Source organism: Megascapheus bottae, chromosome X (genome assembly GCF_031878675.1).
Source record: "Megascapheus bottae isolate mThoBot1 chromosome X, mThoBot2.hap1, whole genome shotgun sequence".
Classification (NCBI taxonomy): Eukaryota; Metazoa; Chordata; class Mammalia; order Rodentia; family Geomyidae; genus Megascapheus; species Megascapheus bottae.
This window is the reverse complement of record NC_143547.1, coordinates 74502369-74522456: the sequence shown is the minus strand read 5'-3', so window position 1 is coordinate 74522456 and position 20088 is coordinate 74502369. Positions and strand designations below refer to the sequence as shown.

Genomic DNA, 20088 nt, shown 5'->3' with positions numbered 1-20088 from the left:
GCTTGAGCCATGTCTCGACTACTGGCTTTTTGTTAGTGAAGTCAAGATAAACACCTTGTGGATTTATCTCCTGGGGTTGGTATTAAGCTACAATCCTCAGATGTCAGCTAGGATTAACAGGCATGAGTCACGAGTACCTAGTTTCTACCATTTTTACTTTCAGCTACTCTAAGGAAGTTAGTGCAAGTGACTTGTCGTTCCTTCTTTGAAATGCCTTCCTCGTTAGCAGCCTATGACACTGTGTTTTCTTGGGCCTTTCCAAGAAAATACTGACTAATCCCTTTCCATCTTTTTGTTGGGTTTCACTACTGACTTCATACATACCAGAACTTGACTCATAATAGCTCATTTTTCTAATTTAATTCCTCCATTGTTTCAATATCATCATCAACCTTATGGAAACGAGTCCCAAATCTATCATTTACAATCTGATTTATTTCCTGAAACCTTGTTCTACTTCTCTAATTGCCTACTAGATATTTTATCTGGAATGTTATATAACACTAAATTCAACATTTAAAACATGTTAAAGAACACTTCCCCAAGAGCACATGCATGCAACATACAGGGCAACAAAAAAGCAACAACAGAGGGTCACATTGTTTTTCCCTTGCAAAATAAAACTCCAGATAAACAAAACAGATTTTCAGATTCAACCACCAACTTCTCAGAAAGCAAGCAAGATGTCAATGAACCATGTATTTGATGCATACCTATACTTACTATCGTGCAACTCAAAGTACACATCTCTTGGGCTGGGGGTTTGGCCTAGTGGTAGAGTGCTTGCCTAGAATGCACGAAGACCCAGATTCGATTCCTTGGTACCATATATATAGAAAAAAGCCAGAAGTGGTGCTGGGACTCAAGTGGTAGAGCTCTAGCCTTGAGAAAGTCCAAGGGCAATGCTCAGGCCCTGAGCTCAAGCCCAGGATTGGCAAAAAAAAGTACACATCTCTTGATAACACCCTGGTACACTCACACATTGAAATGGAAAGTTAAATATAACTCTCCTTTTGTAATTGTCCTATTTTATTTTCACCTGCAAAAGCTCCTTCGCCGATCCTCGCCTATCGACATCCATCTCAAGACAGCGATTTAAAAAATCACGGAACACAGCTGACAATCTCTCTGGATTCTGGAGCTCTGGGGTTCCATTAGTAGCTATCAGATATAATGCCTATAGAAAAAAGAAGAATCTATTCAGTGATGCATATCAAGGTCATGGATTAGTACAGAATGCACAAATCAATTTTCTTCAATTTTATATTCTGCATCATAAAAAATCTGTCTTAGAAAAGGTCACTGGCATACATTGCAATGTTTCTGTAGCATTTAGTTAATATTGGTAGTAAGAATATCTGAGTAGACCTGGGATGAAAAGAATAGATTATAAAATTTGAGGAATAAAGAAAACCCAAATAAACAGAAGAAAGCATTGTGTAGATGAGAAGCAACTGGTGATGGTCAAGTTCTTAAATATTTTTGGGAGCTGTAGCTCAAAGGTTGAAATTAGAGTTCCCTTGATGCTTTGCCTAAAAATGAAATAAGCAAAAAGTTCACACTACTAGTCTTGGTACATGAAAATAAAGTAGCCACAGTAAAAATGTAAGCTTTTACTAAACATAATTACTAAACATCTCTGAGATTATTTTCATGTAAGACCAAAACTGAGACATGTTAACTCATGGTGTGTTGATGGAATCACATTTTCTAGACTTCAAAAAAGAGAGCTGGCCCCAGGAACATGAGTAATCACAAAGGTAAATCATCCTTGAAGGTCCTTAGTAGCTCAACAGTCTCACCATTCTTCATGCTTCCCATGAGCAAATAATTATAAGGCAGTTAGTATGCAACAGGCGTTAGTCATTGATGATCCAAGACAGTAATTTTGCTTTCAAAGGTCATACAATTTAGCTAGGGAGGAAGGAATCTAGACAGTGAAAAGAACTAATATAGGACGTTACAAAGTATCACATAAATACAAGGATGAAGCAATTTACTCCAGAACTCAGAGGAAAATTCTTAGAGGAGATTGGCTTTGTATAGGGTCTTGAGGAATAGGCCAGAGTCTGCCTGCAGGTATTATATGCCTGTCGATGTGACCACCCCCCTAACTCTTTTAAATTATGCTTTTATTATCCATAAGTAGTTTTACAAAGGAGTTAACATTCAACAAATCAGTTCATAAGTACGATGCATCTTGACTGATATCACCCTTTTCATCTTTCTCCCCAATTTTCCCCAATTTCTTTTGTGTGTGTGTGTGTGTGTGTGTGTGTGTGTGTGTGTGTGTGTGTGTGTTTGTGCTGATCCTGGGGTTTGAACTTAGGGCCTGAATGCTGTTCCTGAGCATTTTTGCTCATAGCTAGTGTTCTACCATTTGAGCAACAACTCTGCTTCCAGATTTTTCTGGTGTTTGATTGAAGATTACGGATTTTCCTGCCGAAGCTAGCTCCAAACCACAATCCTCAGATCACAGCCTCCTGTGATCCTCTTCTATGCCTGGTACAAATTTCTTAATTTCATAGGGTGTGTATTAATTATTATCATTGTATTCCTCACGTCTTTCTTTCATTTATTTACCTCTGCCCCTTAGATCTCCTCCCACATTTCAAGGGCCAGTTTCCTGGTCCCTTATCTCTCAAGAAGATATATTCCCTCCTAATGTCTCTTGGGCTTTGCAGCGAATTCATCATACTTTCCCTACCATGGTTCCTAGTATAATTACCACAAAGAACTTTTTTCAAAGTTCTTGCCCACGCAAGAACATCTGGTGTTAAGTAGAACAAGACTACTTTTACAAACACTAAATCTTTTCTTTCCATATATTTTTATTGTAATTATAATTAATAGAACGGTTACATTATATTCACCAGAAAGAAGGTACATTACTTCACATATATTGATACCCTTTCTCATGTCTTGGTCCCCATTTCCCTCCCCCACCACCGCCCCTCATCTTGTTTTCCCCACTTCCCTACCGATTTCAAATAACCCAAACTGCATATATACAATGTATCAGATAACAAGGTGAAATACTGTAACAATATGAGATAACCAAGGGACAGCAAAAGAGATGAGAGATAACATAGTACATTCAGAACAACAATCACACATTATATGGCTTTTGTTTCTATATCTTGGAGGTCCTTTCATTTAGTATCCTACTGTATAGCCTTATGTATCTAGGTTTTGTTCTATTGCAAATCTCTGCTAGGAGAGCCCAAGGTTTCTACTGATTATGACAAATGAGGGAAACCATTTAGCCTATGTTCCTTTGAGTCTGGCTTACTTCACTTAATATGATTTTTTCTAAGTCTTTTCATTTCCTTACAAATGGGGCAATGTCGTTCTTTCTGACAGCAGCATAGAATTCCATTGTGTACAAATACCACATCTTGTTGATCCATAGGGGAGCTCTATGTTTAGTCTTTTGAGGAACCGCCATACTGTGCTCCATAGTGGTTAAACGAATTTATACTCCCACCAACAGTGTAGTAGTGATCCCTCCTGGCCACATCCCCTCCAGAATCTGTTGTTATTAGATTTCTTGATCCTGGCCATTCTAACTGGAGTGAGGTGGAATCTTAGAGTTGTTTTTATTTGCATTTCTTTTACGGCCAGAGATGTCGAGCATTCTTCATGTGTCTTATGTCTTTTTCAGAGAAGATTCTTTTTAAGTCTTTGGCCCATCTTTTAATGGGATGGTTGTTACTTTGGAGATTAGTTTTGGAGTGATTAATTTTTTGAGCTGTTGATATATTTTAGATATGAGGCCTTTGTCCTTTGTATGGTTAGTGAAGATCTTCTCCCACTCTGTAGGCTTTCTAGTTAGTTTGCTAGCTCTGTCCTTTGCCATACAGAAGCTCTGCAGTTTAATGCAGTCCCACTTATCCAGACTTTCTCTCATTTGTTGTCAAACACTATATCTTAAATATTTTTGATGTTTGAATATTCTTCAAAAATATTAATTACTGTAATAGTTTATCAGGTAGATACACCATTAATATTGGTATTGTAGCCAATTATAAAACACTCAAGCTACAAAAAATGTTGAAGCATACTCACATGTGAATAGTTTTCTCTCAGTGGTTAGATTATTGCTGACTTACTTTTTAAAATACATTTCTCAATTTTCCAAATTTTCCACAATGAACACAACTTGCTTGTAATATTTTTAAAGCTTCCAAAATATTATTCAAAAATAAATTTGAAAGGCTTTGGTGTCTAATATTCATCTATTTTGCTTTCTCCTCCTAGGAGTAAACCTGCTTTTCATCAAAAACTACCCTTTAAGGGAAAGAAAAACCCCAGACAATTTCTTTTTCAATTATTGTTTTCATTTTAAGTGCTACAATATTATTTCCAACTGATTTCCATTGCAAAAATCCACACTTTCAGTTAGACTGTGGGTGAAATTGGCCTTTGTGGACTGGCCTGGAAATCTAATCACCATGCATGCCACTTCAATGGGAAAATGTACTCTGAATTCCAAATAATTAACTTAAAAATGAACTTTTGGAATATATCCTGTGTGTAAACTGGAGATTATCTTCATATAAAAGAAAATTACTACCCACAGCCTTGTTAATGAGAAACAAATACAGTTCAAACTAACATAACAATGACAGGAAAAATAAGTTTTTTGGTCCCTCATGGGGCTTGAACTCTGGCCTGGGTGCTGTCCCTGAGCTTTTCAGCTCAAGGCTACTGCCCTACCTCTTGAGCCACAGCCTTACTTCCCATTTTCTAGTGATTACTGGAGATAAGAGCCTCATGGACTTTTGTGCTTGTGCTGGCTTTGAATTATGATCCTCAGATCTCAGCCTCCTGATTAGATAAGATTGCAGGTTTGACCCACTAGCATCTGGCAGCAAAAAGGATTTTAAGGGCAAAGTCAAGACCTAAATTAAGAAAAAATAAATCAGTCATAAACCCATGTTGCTTTTATCTGAGTTAGTGAAAAATTCCAAGAAAATGAGTTGGCTACTAAAAATCAGACTAGTCACTAGTGACTTAATTACTTCTGACATAAGCATAAAAGCAGAGGAGCATCATGTATTCTCCTTCCTCACTTGGCAATCACTTTTTATAATAATCATTCTCCCTATTGCCCTTAGAACTGCCATCTATTTCCACATTGGGTTATGAATACTTGCTCCTTGTTCACAGACCTATCTTTTCTTCTGGACCTGGCATCCATAGAAAGTAGGAGCTGTGTCATTATCATCTCTAAATCTGACAGCAATTTGTTCAAAATAGGCGCTTTAATGAATGTTTTTGTTGGAGAGTGAAATGGAAGCCAAAATGTACATATCTACTAGATCTGAGAATCTGAGAGATTGCTACAGAAGCATTAAAGCTCAGAATGTAAACTATTAAAAATTGAAAAGAAAACACAAAAAGGAGTAAAGTAGCTTTTCTGAGTTGACGAAGCCTGGCATGTGGTAACCTTTGACTACCTACTGCTCATTTTAGGAGAAAGATGACTTCGTGGAAAAATGCAACTGAGGAGTTGCCCTTAACGGGACATAATTACAGGGTGTTGGTGGCTCATACCTGCAATCCTAGGTGTTTGGGAGACCGTGTGCCTGCCATGCTAAGCTATGTGGAAGGCTAAAATTCAAAGTAGGAATGCATTGCTAGGCCAGCCCAGGGAAGGAAACTATGCAAGACTCCATCTCCATGTAGGGATGCCAGACTTGCGTACCATTCCAGCAAGTAAGGGGAGTTTAAAATAGTTGGGTCTTGGCTCAGGTCAAGTGTCAGTGGGAAGCAAGAGCCTATCTCACATATAACCAGTAAAAATAGACCTGGAGGTCTAACTTAATGGTAGAGTGCTAGCCTAGTAAGTGAGCAGCCCTGTGTTCAAATCCCAGTACTACAAAAAATTCAAGGAGGGAGAACTAGAGAAAGATGACTAAAATGTATCTGATGTGGAAAAATACAAAGAGCATGGGGAGAAAATAAGTATTTTCTGGAACTTGAAACATTCCAGAAACTTATCTTCTCTAGCTAACTTTAAGCACAGAAATTTCTCTTGATTAATCTGCTAAAAAAGAGAAAGGTCTACTTCTTTCCCCTAATTGAGACAATATGAACTTCAGCTTAACTGGTTTTATTTATAATGTGAAAAAGGAAAATGAATGGTAGATATTGTGATATACACATTACTCAGAGGTTTGTAAAGATTGTAATGTTTCAGTCTTCTGCATCATAACTCAAGATATTTATCTTGACAATGGTACACAGATAACACTGACCCTGATGTGTAACTAAATTTACCTAAGCATTAAGAGAAAACTAGTTTATCCAGTTGAAGGGATAATTCAATCTACCTTATTGGCAATTTCCTCAAGTTTGGAAAGATCAAAGCAGTCATCATAGAAATGACCACATCTCTTTAAAGAAGTTCCAAAGCAATCCATATGTACCTAATAAATTTTCATTAAGTCAGTTTGCAACAGAACTAACCATTTAATTAAAAAGCTTTAGTTTGTGACTTCAGTTCATTATACCAGTTTATAAAGTTTGTGTTAAAACATCAAAAAACAAACCAGAGGATTTACATGGAAACGTGTTAGCAACTCCAAGAGACTTTGGAACAAATACAAAGACACACTTTTCAAACAGAATAGGGCTTGGTAAAAAAAAAAAACCTTTTTGTAATTCAAATATTGTGGTCCCAAAATACATATCCCATGGAAACTGTCATACATGGTAAGTAGGCTTAAGACCTAGTTCACAAAAGCCTATTGAATTTAGAATGTAGCTAAACTATAAGAAAAAAGGGTTATTTTTACCTGTATCTCAGTATCTCTATGTCCACATAAAAGATTTATTGAATAAGTATTCACACAACAACCTCCTAAGTTATATAATTATAATCTTCATTGACAAGAAAATAAATTGTCCTATGTGATTAAATTTAATAACTGATAAGTAATGCAGGACCCAAATGTTATGCATCCAGAGTCAAATATCTGGACTGCAGCACAAAACTACCTCTCTTTGCCCTGTCTCTAGGGTAATTCTAGCACAGGCAATCATAAATAGTCAAGAACTACAGAACATTTTCTATGAAAAACTGCCTACTTTTATCTATTTCCATTTCTATAAAGGAAGCAGATCTGTTTGCAGTCAATGATTCTCCCTAGCTTGGAAATGGTGAATGAAAAAATAGGTGTCCACTTAAGAGAATTTGCATATTGCATTTCTCTCTGTGTGAGAGAGGGAACGTTATATATAGCCTGTACCTTCTGATATTGGTATTGTCTATCATTTACTGATGTCTTGATTCTTTTCTCATTTTAGACTTTTCAACTCAGTTTGTATAATCAAGATTTGGCAATAAGTGACTTGACGCCTTATGACTTGGTTTGTTCATGACTTCAGATTTTAGAGATTAAAGGCCACAACGTGTTATGGATGGATAGGATGGAATTCAGATGGCCCTAACACTTATTTTTGCTATGAAAATAGTAAACAGGTTCCAATCTACAAAAAGAAATCACTAAGTTTTAAACAGCATTGGATCCCATACTTTGATTCAACTGAATAGTCTTCTGGATAGCAGTGTAATTTGCTTTAGCTTCCTTCCTGTCCTGCATGGAAATTCTCATCTGTCGCCAAATTATGAAAAAGACTGTGCTATTTTGTTGATTAATCCTTGAAAAGCCATTTATAATAGAGCTCTAGTCCATTACAGATTAATAAAACAGATAATTAACAAGTATTTGCTAATTAAGTCAGTACCATCTGAAGTCATAGGAGGTGGAAATGTTATTTTCCCTGATTTGGTTAACATAGACTATGGGTATATGTCAAAATGTTACACTTTACCACATTATTATGCTATTTTAAAAATTAAAATAAATTAAAAATGAGAAAAATTAGGCAGAACAAATTTGTCATCTATATTTACCACATTATTTTCCAAACTTTCCATTTGTTCTTCCACTCACACCCAACTTCCTGTCATAGGTACCATTCAACATTGTACATTTGTTCAAGTCTCATCACAGAACATTAGAGCAGGGAGGAACTAGCTAAATTCCTGATTCTTTGGGGCTTTTCCAAATTATCATATTCAGATTAAATCACGCTGACTGTGATGTGATCCAGGAAACATGCATTATTGCTCACATAAACTGGTTTCAACTTCTCTTATTGGCAGCTCATCAACTGAACCGCTCTGTATAGGACAACATACAACCCTTTCCATCATACATCAGAGTGTAGACCATATGTACATGTAACAGCTTTATCACCTATGTCCTTCAACAGCTTCTCTCACAGTATTCCTATCAAAAGGTTACCAAGTCCTACATGCAGCATGGTTCACTCTGTGATCAAATGTCTATGCCTGGTAAGATAAGGGGGGATCTTTCCACTATACAGGATATAGATTTAATCTGGAAGCAATGCTTTCTGAAGATCATTCCTCCGAAAACAATCTTTTTTTTATAATAGGGTAGGTGCATTTATTTCAAAAGAGATTTCAACCTGGCGCTTTTCAGGAATCCAGAATGCTATGGACTTTGAGCGGGGAGGGGATCTGCTATGAGTCTTGAACTCAGGACGGGTGTGCTGTCCCTGAGCTCTTTTGCTCAAAGCTAGCACTCTACACTTGAGCAGCAGTTCCAATTCTGGTTTTCTGGTGATTAATTGGAGAGAAGTGTCTGTAAGCAATCTTAAAGACAACACTCACCCTTTTGACAGAGCTGTAGATAGCTGGAGCCTATATGGAGTCAAACTATACAAAATGACGGGAAGGAACCTACAGTTCCCTCTTTACCAAGGTAAATCTTATGTGATAGCTCAGTATAGAAAATGAATTATTCTGCAGGAACCAAGAGCAATATCAGGAGAGCCCCTACAACAACCCAAGGAATCTAATGGGAAATCATCACCTGACTATTCTACTTCTACTTATCAGAAACAGTAGGAAATAGCCCAGCAAGAGGTAATCAATGTAAGGTCATGGAGTTTCAGACTGATACACTTGGAAACAGAATTCACTCTTCAACTCAGATGATACATAAAATTAGTGGGGACACTAGAAAGTTCTTCTTCTTGTTCTTTCACATTTATTGGTCACTTTGCTATCTGAGTTAGGGGGCATTTAAAAAAATTCCCTAAGAAAAGAAATCACACTGAAAGAAAGAAATCACACTGAAAGTTGGAGCGAAACGGCTACTTTGATTCCTGTAATAAGGTTTAAACTCCTACTTTCCCTGTGCCAAAACTAAGATTTTATTAATGAAGTTAACCTTCTGCACTGAAAGCCTTCTCCAAAATATTTCAGATGATGAGACAAAGGACAAAGGGTGAACCACAAGACAGTATGTTGCAAATGAACTTTACAACTTAGGGGCTGGAGGGGGGAAAGTTGGAGAAAAACATGGGAAGTAATAATGATGTTCAAAAAGTAATGTAGTCACTACCTTATGAATGTAACTGTAACCCTGTAACCCCTCTATACATCACCCTGACAATAAAAAAAGAATGCAGTCTGGTTGCCAGCGGCTTGTGCTACTACTCAGGAGTTTGAGATCTGAGGATTGCACTTCAAACCTAGCCTGGGCAGTAAGGTCCATGAAAATGTTTTCTTTCATATTTTTATTGTAATTAATAGAAGGGTTACATTATATTCACCAGATAGAAGGTGAATTACTTCACAAACATTGATACCCTTTCTCATGTCATGGTCCCCATTTCCCTCCTCCCACCCCAACCCCTCATCTTGATTTTCCCCTTCCCTATCCAATTTCAAATAACCAATTAAGCATACATAAAATATATCAGATAACAAGGTAAAATATTGTAACAATATGAGATAACCAAGGGACAGCAAAAGGGATGAGAGATAACAATACATTAAGGATAACAATCATTCATTATATGGCTTTTGTTTCTATATCTTGGAGGTCCTTACATTTAGCATCATACTATATGGCCTTATGTATCTAGATTTTGTTCTATTGTAAATCTCTGCTAGGAGAGCACAAGGTTTCTACTGATTATGACAAATGAGGGAAACCATTGAGGCTATGTTCCTTTGAGTCTGGCTTACTTCACTTAATATGATTTTTTTTTAAGTCTTTCAATTTCCTTACAAATGGGGTGATGTCGTTCTTTCTGACAGCAGCATAGAATTCCATTGTATATAAATACCACATCTTGTTGATCCATTCATCAGCTGAGGGACATCTGGTTTGGTCCCTTATCATTGCTATGGTAAATAGTGCTGCAATGAACATTGTTGTGCTAGTGGATTTAGGATGTTCTTGTTTCTGGACGATTGGGTAAATGCCAAGTAGTGGAATTGCTGGGTCATAGGGGAACTCTATGTTTCGTCTTTTGAGTAACTGCCATACTGCTTTCCATAGTGGTTGAATGAATTTGCATTCCCAACAACAGTGTAGTAGTGATCCCCGGTCCATGAAAATCTTATCTCCAATTAACCACCAGAAAACCAGAAGTGGCCTGTGGCTCAAGTTGTAGAATGGTAGCATTGAGCTGAAGAGCTCAGGGACAGGACCCAGGCCCAGAGTTCAAGCCCCATGACTGACAAAAAATAAAAATAAAGAAGAATGCAAACATTTTTCTAAAGTAATATTGCTACTAGATTAGACAAGCATAAATCAAAATGATAGCAAAGGTTGGAAATAACCTTAATTACAAAGTAAATCCTGTAATTCTTGGCAATGTCATTTCTGACTGGCAAATGCATGTATATCAAAAGCCATGGGAAGGGAAAAGCATTTGAGTGGGCATTTCAGTGGGTAAACGTAGCATCATAATCCAAGATTATTCTCTTTAGAATACACTTTCACTCTGAGAGGCTTAACTACTTTTTATGGGTATGAAAACAATTAGGGCCATACACATCCCTGGATAATATCCAAACCATGCTGAACAGACTCTGCAGAATATGGGAAGATAATCATAGGATAAGGAAAAGTCAGTTTTGGCCAACAGTGAGTCTCTGGTCACTGTATTTTAAAACTATCTTTCCCTCCTCTTCTCTAGGTCAGAGTTGCTTGGATTTTACTTTGCTGTGGAATCAATTTCTCGTTTGGCTGTCTTCTGGATCATAATTCATCAGTTTGAGCTGTCTGCTTCTGAATTACAATCTAAATGAGACTTGCAGCTTTCCTATGGCTAAGTCCCATTTTCCTATGTTGAATTCTTGACAACCAATGTTTCTTAAGAGCTGTCTCTCTCTTGACAGGCAATATTTTTTTCTGATTAAAAAGAAACTCTGTTACTGTTCTATAATTATTTTACTTGTAGGTATCCCAACTCTCCCCGCTCCCCTCACTGCCCTACTTTTCAGCATAGGTTAGCCCTCAAAGTAGGAGGAGTGTCAACAACTCATCAATAAACCTTGCTGTTCCATAGCGGCTTACAGAAAAAAAAAGAGGAATGCTCCCAGCTCCTCCTGAAATACACTCAAAACAGTATTGACTGAGTGCTAGCAGAGTGTGCTTGCTTCTCTGGTGCTCAGGAAGTTTATGTCTGACTTTAATTCCAAATGAGCACGCGCCATCAAATCCAGACATTCCAATCCACAGCACAGGTTCCAGTGGTTGGAGGGAATCATTTGCAGCTTGGAATTAGTTTCTGTTTCAGTGGCTAGAGATCTCTAATTCTTCTTGACTTTCTGCCCTAGATATACAAGCTAACTATAACCATGATCCTCTAACAAAAAGTTAGAAAACCAACATTTCCATAAAGTTTTAGGTTTGAGAAAGGGAGCAGGACAGGGAGGCTATTAGTGTAGACAACAAGTTTGCATTTAGAGGTCTGCTCTTCCATATCCCTGGACATAAATATAATGCACCCTTCATCATGAACATCTAAATTGATGTCCAGAATAGACTAATATGTGCTAAGTATGTTAGTCTATAGCTTCCGCAGTTAATGATAAACTCTATTTTCAAGAGAAGCAAATTTGAAAAAGAAAATGAAATATCACTTGACATACATGCTTAACTAATATCATTTTTAAATAATGTTACTGGACTGCTAAGTATGAGATGGACATATCCAAACATGATTTCTATTAGGATTTGCTATTGTTACTCATATTTTTTAGACGGAAGAGAAAAATGTGAGTGAAATAATAATATAGGATGTTATTTTCTAGTTGAACAATTGTATTCAGAGACCTGAAGAGTTGCTTCTCAGTGTACAGTATAACTTAATACATTTGGCATATAGCTTTGTATTTCATCTAGTCTTGGGTACTGCTTTCCTCTAAATGTTGGAATCAATTATCATTTGGTCCTTAAGTGCCACATATGACTACTCTGTGCAACCAACGTTGAGAACCGCTGGTATATTATCCTGTGGTTTATGGTCTATACTATACATTATTTTCAGCATTGATACTAGTAACTGTCTTCCATTGATCAATTTTAATAAAATTTCACAGACAAGAAAATAAGAATAGAAAGACAATACTTGGAGAAAGGTTTGGAAAACTACACTAACATGTTTCCAAAAAGATATGTTTCAATGAGTAGACCTCAATGAAATATTTAAAATACTAAATTATACCAAAGTCTGTTGATAAGAACAGCTCAATTATGTGTGAGTACAGTTGTTTTTAAAAGAAGATGTCACCTTTGTACAAAGAAACAAAACAAACCCAAATTCTATTTCATAGAAATGGTCATGCCCCTTATTTTGCATCAACTCATTATGACTTCTTAAAAGCATAAGTTCAGTTGGGCGTGGTGGCTCACACCTGTAATCCTAGCTACTCAGGAGGCTGAGAGAGGATTGTGGTTCAAAGTCAGCCCAGGCACTAAAGTCCGTGAGATTCTTATCTCCAATTAACCACCGGAAAACTGGAAGTAGCGCTGTGGCTCAAGGAGTAGCCTTGAGCTGAAGCTCTCAGTGACAGCGACCAGGTCCACGACATATACAAAAAATGTTTAAAAAGCCCCATAACTCCAATGACTCAAAAAAGCTGCTCTCAGGAGAAAACCAACATTTGACTTGTATATCTGTGGAGTATGACTGATTTTTAAATCCCACTCATTTAAGTGAACAGAAGAAACAAGGAGTATTTTTTACTGGAGGCGTCATTAAAAATGCACATGAATCACAGAACAACATGTCCAAGGCCAATTAAGTTGTTCAGGCGTTGGGGGAGGTGGTAAGAAAGTTGTTTCCTTTCTGTCTCTGGAAAGGTACCAACTTCATAACATCAATACAGTTAATAACACACTGACCTTTAAAATGCATTTTTTAAAGAAAGTTAGGGCAAGTTCTACAGAAGAAGTTACATTAAAAACACCCAATCATTTTATAACTCTGGGGAAAGTGGCCAATCCCTTGCATCAAATACAAGTTAACAAGCAATATTCATAGATGGTCTGCTCAATTGCAGCTGACACATCAAAGACAGAAAGAAGCCGCAGTGTAATATAAACAACATTGAAATGTATACCATACTGGAGGCTTCACCTTGACGGTGTCCTGTTCAGTGTTAGCTGCTATGCTAATTATACTGAACAGTAAAGAATCCTCTATTCATTGGGGTGGGGGAGTAGCAAAGTGCTAGGGAGACTGGTGAATTCAATCTCATTTCATATGTGAGTAAAAGCACTGTAAGCACTGTTCCTCTATTTTTCTTTCTTCCTTTTCTACTCTACTTATATGTGAATTTTCACATTTTCTTTACAATAACCTAGATATAGTGTTAGGTGATTCACATATAATATTCGTGTTCTTGATGCCAGTCCTGGGGCTTGAACTCAGGGCTCCATTTCCAGCTGTTTGGTGATTAATTCGAGAAAAGAATCTTATGGACTTTCCTGTCCATACAAGCTTCAATCCAAGATTATTTTCCCCCCTTCCCTATCCTATTTCAAATAAACAAACATATACAATATACCAGATAACTGTAACAATATGAGATAACCAAGGGACAATAAAAGAGATGAGAAATAACATAGTACATTAAGAACAATGGTCACACATTATATAGCTCTTGTTTCCATATCCTGGAGGTCCTTTCTCATTTAGTTTTCACACCAACTCAGATTCCTGTTTTAAAGGATTGTAAATGGCTCAGAAAGGTTTTAGGAGACATGTAGTAGGTCATATAGCTGACAGGTTGCAATGTCAGGAAATCTAGACCTGTCTGACTACTGATCCCATTTTATTTCTTACAAGTACATGCCACCCTCCATTTCACCACACTCTACCCTTTCCGCTTACTTATTTCTCTTCCCTTCCCTTCCCTTCCCTTCCCTTCCCTTCCCTTCCCTTCCCTACCCTACCATTCCCATCTTCCCTTCCAAATATCTACTTGAAAGCATAAAAATAGTGCCTAGGTGTTAGGTAGCATTTGAAGGATTTTAAGGAAAGTAGAATTAAACTGGGCGCTGGTGACTCATAATTGTGATCCTAGCTACTCGGTAGATGAGATTTGAGAAGTCATTCTGGGCAGGAAAATCAGAGATTCTTTTTCTTATGGTTGGTCATGGGGCCTGAACACTGGGCCTGGACATTGTGCCTGAGCTCTTCAGCTCAAGGCTATGGCTCTACCACATTGAGCCACAGTGCCACTTCCAGTTTTCTGGTGGTTAATTAGAGATAAAGGTCTCACAGACTTCAGTGCCTGGGCTGGCTTTGAACCTTGATCCTCAGATGTCAGCCTTCTGAGTAGACAGGATGATAGTTATGAGCCACCTGGACCCAGCAGTGTGACTTTTATCTCCAATAAACTACTCAGAAAAAGGCTGCAAGTGGAGCTGTGGCTCAACTGGTAGAGTGCTAAATTTGAGCAAAAGAATCTCAGGGACATGCCCAGACCCTGAATTTAAGACCCAGGACTGCCACAATAAGAGAGAAAGAAAGAAAGAAAGAAAGAAAGAAAGAAAGAAAGAAAGAAAGAAAGAAAGAAAGAAAGAAAGAAAGAAAGGAAGGAAGGAAGGAAGAAAAAGAAAAGAAAAGAAAAGAAAGAAAGAAAGAAAGAAAATCAGAATGAATCCAACACTCCTTGATACCTTTCATTTGAAAGCTCTATCTGATTTTCTATTTCCCTACATTTTCCTCATATATGGCCTGGGAAGCAGGATCCAAGAAAACGCAGGTTCCCATCAGATTCATGTTACACCTCTTTTTCTCTCCAATCTCCCCATAATTTTAATGACTGCATTTTTCAAATCCCAAATAAGGGCATCTAGACTGAGACATTGTTTTCTTTAAGAGAACATGAAGGCAGCATATTTGAATTCAAAGCTTTAAAAGTATTTCTGTTGTCCAGGAGAGATAGTCTCAGAATAGGACTGGCTCAATATAGACTTGTTGATTAATTAATTGGAAACTGATCACAGAAGGAGAGTAATGAGGAAAGTCAAAGTAAATGTTATCAGTGGAATTCAACAGGGTGGTCTTTCTGGCAGATCTTTTTTTGTCATAGCCTTAATATAGGATTCTTGAACCTTGCAGTTTATTAATCTGCAAGCATTTCTTTAGATATAATGGATTCTAAAGCACAAGCTGTTAACTATGAGTTCTAATCTCAGGTTATAAGATGCCTATAAAGATTAAAACTTGTATCCTTTTTTTCTAACAATTAGCAGCTTGGCTAAAGAGTGATCAATTGTAATTGGGAAACAGAAGAAGGTAATACATGTCTCATAGAGTCCAGTTGTTTTACAAAGCTATTCTGTTTAATCCTTAAATTCTGCAGGTTGTAAATTACTCATTAGATGGCTGAAAGCAAAATAGCCATAATCTGTTTAGTGCCTCCAACTCCAAAGACTTAGAGGAGGAAATGCAATTCATGGAAACAAGAGGTCTGATGTGTTCTTTCACTTCTGTTTTTTAATGGGCAAAGGTAGTTAAACAATAAGGAAAAGCCCATGTAATTATCCTGATGCACTGGTCCATAGGTCAGGGGTAAACTTTATTAAATTAATAGAGAGCTGACAAACCAATGGTGGGAAAAGGGTCTTTCTTTTCCACTCAACCCTGCAGGCAGCTAGCTAATCAATGTGCACATCTCACTTCCAGACTGTCTCATGAGACCAGAGCAACAGCCTATAACATTCATTAGGGCACTCACTCATATCTGTTGTTTTCTAATAAGTTCAAGGATGAGAGGAACTGGAGTAGGGTGGGAGAAGACTGCCCCTGTGCATACATAGGGAATGAAGCTCTCAGTAGCAAAATGGTCAAGTGAAGAAAGCTAGATAACTAGTTCACTAGGTTGCTATGCATGTATAGAAAGCCACAAATATTTGGATTCAACCTGGATTTTGCAAGCTTAAAGAGAACATGATTTACTATTTAATGACAATTTTTTATATGCCACAGATACAATTCAATTTTAGACTTAGTGGTAATGATGCACACAATATTCCATTAGCAGTGGTACAGTGTATCATTTTTGAGAGTAGAATTTGAATCTGTGCATTTGTTTCTTTTCAATATTATGTCCTTTATGTGTATAAAGTAAAATTTCTGGCTACTAGGCCATGTATAACAAAATGGCTCTGACTTGTTTCTGTTCTGAACAAGTACTGCTTCTTCTTTTTCTTATTCTTATTTCCCATTTTCCCTCATGATCAACAGCACATCTCTGAATAAGGATAGTGAGGCTACAAAATGACATTTTTGCTATGGAGAGACAATTAGGCCATATGAAGTTCAAACGTTTGATTTTACAGTAGCAAACTGAGTTATCCAACCCAAACGGTTCCCATTCATTTTCTACTTGACAGTCTTCTAATTAAGTTTGTGATTTCACCAGGCTGGTACTACCTCTGTGTTCTATTCAATAGTTCACCAAGCTGTTGTTGCTCAATAAATCATTACTGATAATGGAGGAAAATTCAATTTAAAAAATTATAGCTGTTCTAGAAATGCATTTATTTACTTTGTTAAAGTAATTACAGAGCAAATATCTCCTAGGTAGATCATTTATGCATGACATGTGATAAAATAACCCTTTATTCCCCACATTTCTTTCTTGCATTTCTTCTGTTGTTTTTTTTAATAGTAGAAAGCTATATTCTAAATAATTTAAAGAGCTCATGAGAAATATTGAGAGCAAGGAATTTTATGGAACTGTTGAGGCATACTATGAAAAAAACGTAAAGTTCCTAGTAATGTTATTTATTTATTTATTTTTTTTGCAGTACTGGGGTTTCGACCTCAGAGCCTTTTGCTTGCTAAACAGGTACTCTACCACTTGAGCCCTACCCCTACTTTATTCTTTTGAATACAATTTTGAGTTTTTCCCATTTGATAGCCTTGGATTTTGATGTTCCTATTTATGGCTATGACAAAGCTGGGATTGCAGACATAAAACACTTTGCTTGGCTTATTCCTTCAGATGGAAAGTGTGTTACTTTATGCCCAGGTCAGCTTCAAACTTCAATCTTCCTGATTCATTCTCTTTGCCCCACCGATTTCATGGTCACCAAAGAAAAGAAGGAATCAAGAAAGGATAAGAGGAAAGGAGAGAGGGAAGATGAGAAAGGGAAGGAGGGAGAAAAAGTACTTTTCTTTTTGGCAATATTGTGATTTGAACTCGGAACTCTATGATTGTTAGATAGGTTTTCTACTACTTGAGCCACACTCTCAACCCTGATAGTTTTTTTTTAACTATAACGTGATGTTATATGTTATTTGTCCCAGATAAAAGCCTATTCTTGTCACTTTTGGTAGAATCTAGGAAGGATACTTGGTTTTCCCCCTTTCTTGGGGATAAATTACCTGAGTTTTCCTCTGACTTACCCTGAGTGGATTTTCATTTAGGTAAGGGGGTTCACCTTCCACCATTTCAATTGCCATAATTCCCAGAGACCAGATATCAACTTTTGGTCCATAAGCTTTTCGAGTTACCACCTCAGGTGCCATCCAATAGGGTGTTCCCACCATAGTGCTTCGTTTACTTTGCTCAGGAGTAATCTGGGCACAGAACCCAAAGTCGGCTGCAGAGAAGAAAAGTCAATTATAATAAAGCCATTTTTTTCTTTTGATAACAGGTTACTTTCAGATAAGGCTGAAGCTTCCTTGATTAGACCCTGAAATTCCACAACTGTCCAGCTCATATCTTTTGTTATCCAATCCCCTGGTAGCTCCTGATTTTACTATACTTGATCTTGGCAAAAGGCCCAGAAGTAATTTGCTGGTCCTGAAGTAATGTCTTTTGAAGTAATTGATAAAGGCCTTTTCTGCAGACTTCAGTCAAAGTTCCCTCACCAACATTGCTTCTTAAAATTTATAGAATCTTTCAGATTTCTAGAAGCCATTAGAAAGTCTGCACTATTAAATAAAAAATATGGGCACAATGTACATTAAAGTGTTAGATTGTTTAAATCAATTTGGAAAATAATTGCTTTCAAAGAAATTCCTTTCAGTGGCCATTATCGAATTAAGAGAGTACAAAAGCAGAAATTCCCTGATATTTTCTAAAGCATTATCTGAATCAAAATACCTACTCAATTTAACAGAACCGTCCATCCCGAGAAGAATATTGTCACTCTTTATGTCTCTATGGATTACTTGGTTTGAGTGCAAGAAATCCAAAGCTTGGAGGCACTATTGGATGAGAAAAAAGTTCAAATTAGATCATACTTTTAAGATTCTAAGTTCCATTTCTAGACAGATTTTCAGAAAGTGTGTCATTGTTGGTTTTCAACTGAAATAGATTAGTAAATGTTTTAACACTACTTATAATATTAATATATACACCAGTGATTTTCATTAGATTTACCTTTGACAGCTCCCATATCAGACTAAGCTGTGAAGAGTTTGGATGCGATACATACTATAGTTATTAATACACTGAAGCTAACCAATCAGTATAATCATACTTTGGCCTCATTATCTCAAGGATTAAGACTGTTTCAGTTAAATGTTAGAAGAAGCAGTGTATTATTCAATTCATTAGGTCTGTAATAGGACACAAGAATGTGGTTTTGAAAAAGTTCCCTAAAGTGATTCTGATGAATTGCCTGGTTTTGGAATAGCTCCTGTGCTATGAAGAAACTACAGGTACTTTTTTTGGATATGCCCTTTTGTTGCAAATACTAAAATATACAACATTTCCCTGAGTGTCTACAGAAACTAGGTTCTTCCATGTGTGCATGTTTGGGGTATAGTGAATAAAAGTGAGAGGATAACAAGAAAGGAAATAATTTCAAGGAACTGCTTAACATGAAATATGTAAATGAATTGGTATCAATGAGCTTTGTTTCCATATCTTTGGTTTTCCAGTTTCAATGAGTCTGTTTTTGCTTTTGTTCATAGCAAAGCTTATCAAAATGAATGAGGGAGATGATGACATTCAACATAGCCTCTAATACAGAATATGTTTTATGCTATTTTAGAACTATTGAACAAAACAAAAAATTAAAATACCCTTAATTTGCTTGGAAGTACAGGCACTAGCTGCTATTTGACTGTTTTCTTCTGGGAAAGTGACCCTCTAGCCCAGGGAAAGACTGAGGAATGGTCAGATTGAACTGTGGAAACTAATACTTTCCAGGCTGAGGCAGGTCCTTAAGTTCCCTTCTAGAAATTAAATGGTGAGAATATAATGCAATATGTATTTTACAAAATCACTAATGTGTAAATTTTCCCCTACATGATGAAACAACTCCACATGATTATCATCATTTTTTCATGTTTGCTGACATCTCAGTATGAGAGCTTAGGTGTAACCCATCCTGAATGATAAAACAGAGTTCTAAAGATCCTCCAGAAAAGCAACTAAAATAAAGAAGTGGCATGGAGGTGAGTGGGTGGAATTGCTTTTTGGTTATGATCCAAATAGAAATGAGTCTCTGCAACTGTTTGTTAGTCGTTTTCAGTAGAAAAGTTATACTGTTGTTATCTTGAGGTTGTACATGTTGTAAACAAGCAGAAAGAGAACACTAAGCAAATGGTGTGGTCTGTCCTCATCAACAAGAAATGTTCTGTCTTACCTCTCTGCAGACTGCTGCTATCTGTCCTTCATCCATACAAGTCTCTGTGACCACATCAGTTAAAGAGCCACCAGCCAAGTATTCCATGACTACCCATAGCTCATCACCCACTAAATAGCTGCAA

At 36.9% G+C, this 20088-nt stretch overlaps 1 protein-coding gene across 1 annotated transcript in view; it reads right to left on the bottom strand.

Moving 5' to 3' along the window:
* The window catches only part of Pak3 (p21 (RAC1) activated kinase 3), a 124595-nt gene that overhangs the window by 7130 nt on the left and 97377 nt on the right, over positions 1-20088 (bottom strand). The window contains exons 14-17 of the mRNA XM_090326616.1: positions 19965-20082; positions 18477-18576; positions 17770-17966; positions 1040-1177 (exon numbers count right to left, since the gene is read on the bottom strand). Coding sequence (XP_090182742.1) covers positions 1040-1177; positions 17770-17966; positions 18477-18576; positions 19965-20082 — 553 coding nt within the window. The remainder of the gene's footprint in view (positions 1-1039; positions 1178-17769; positions 17967-18476; positions 18577-19964; positions 20083-20088) is intronic.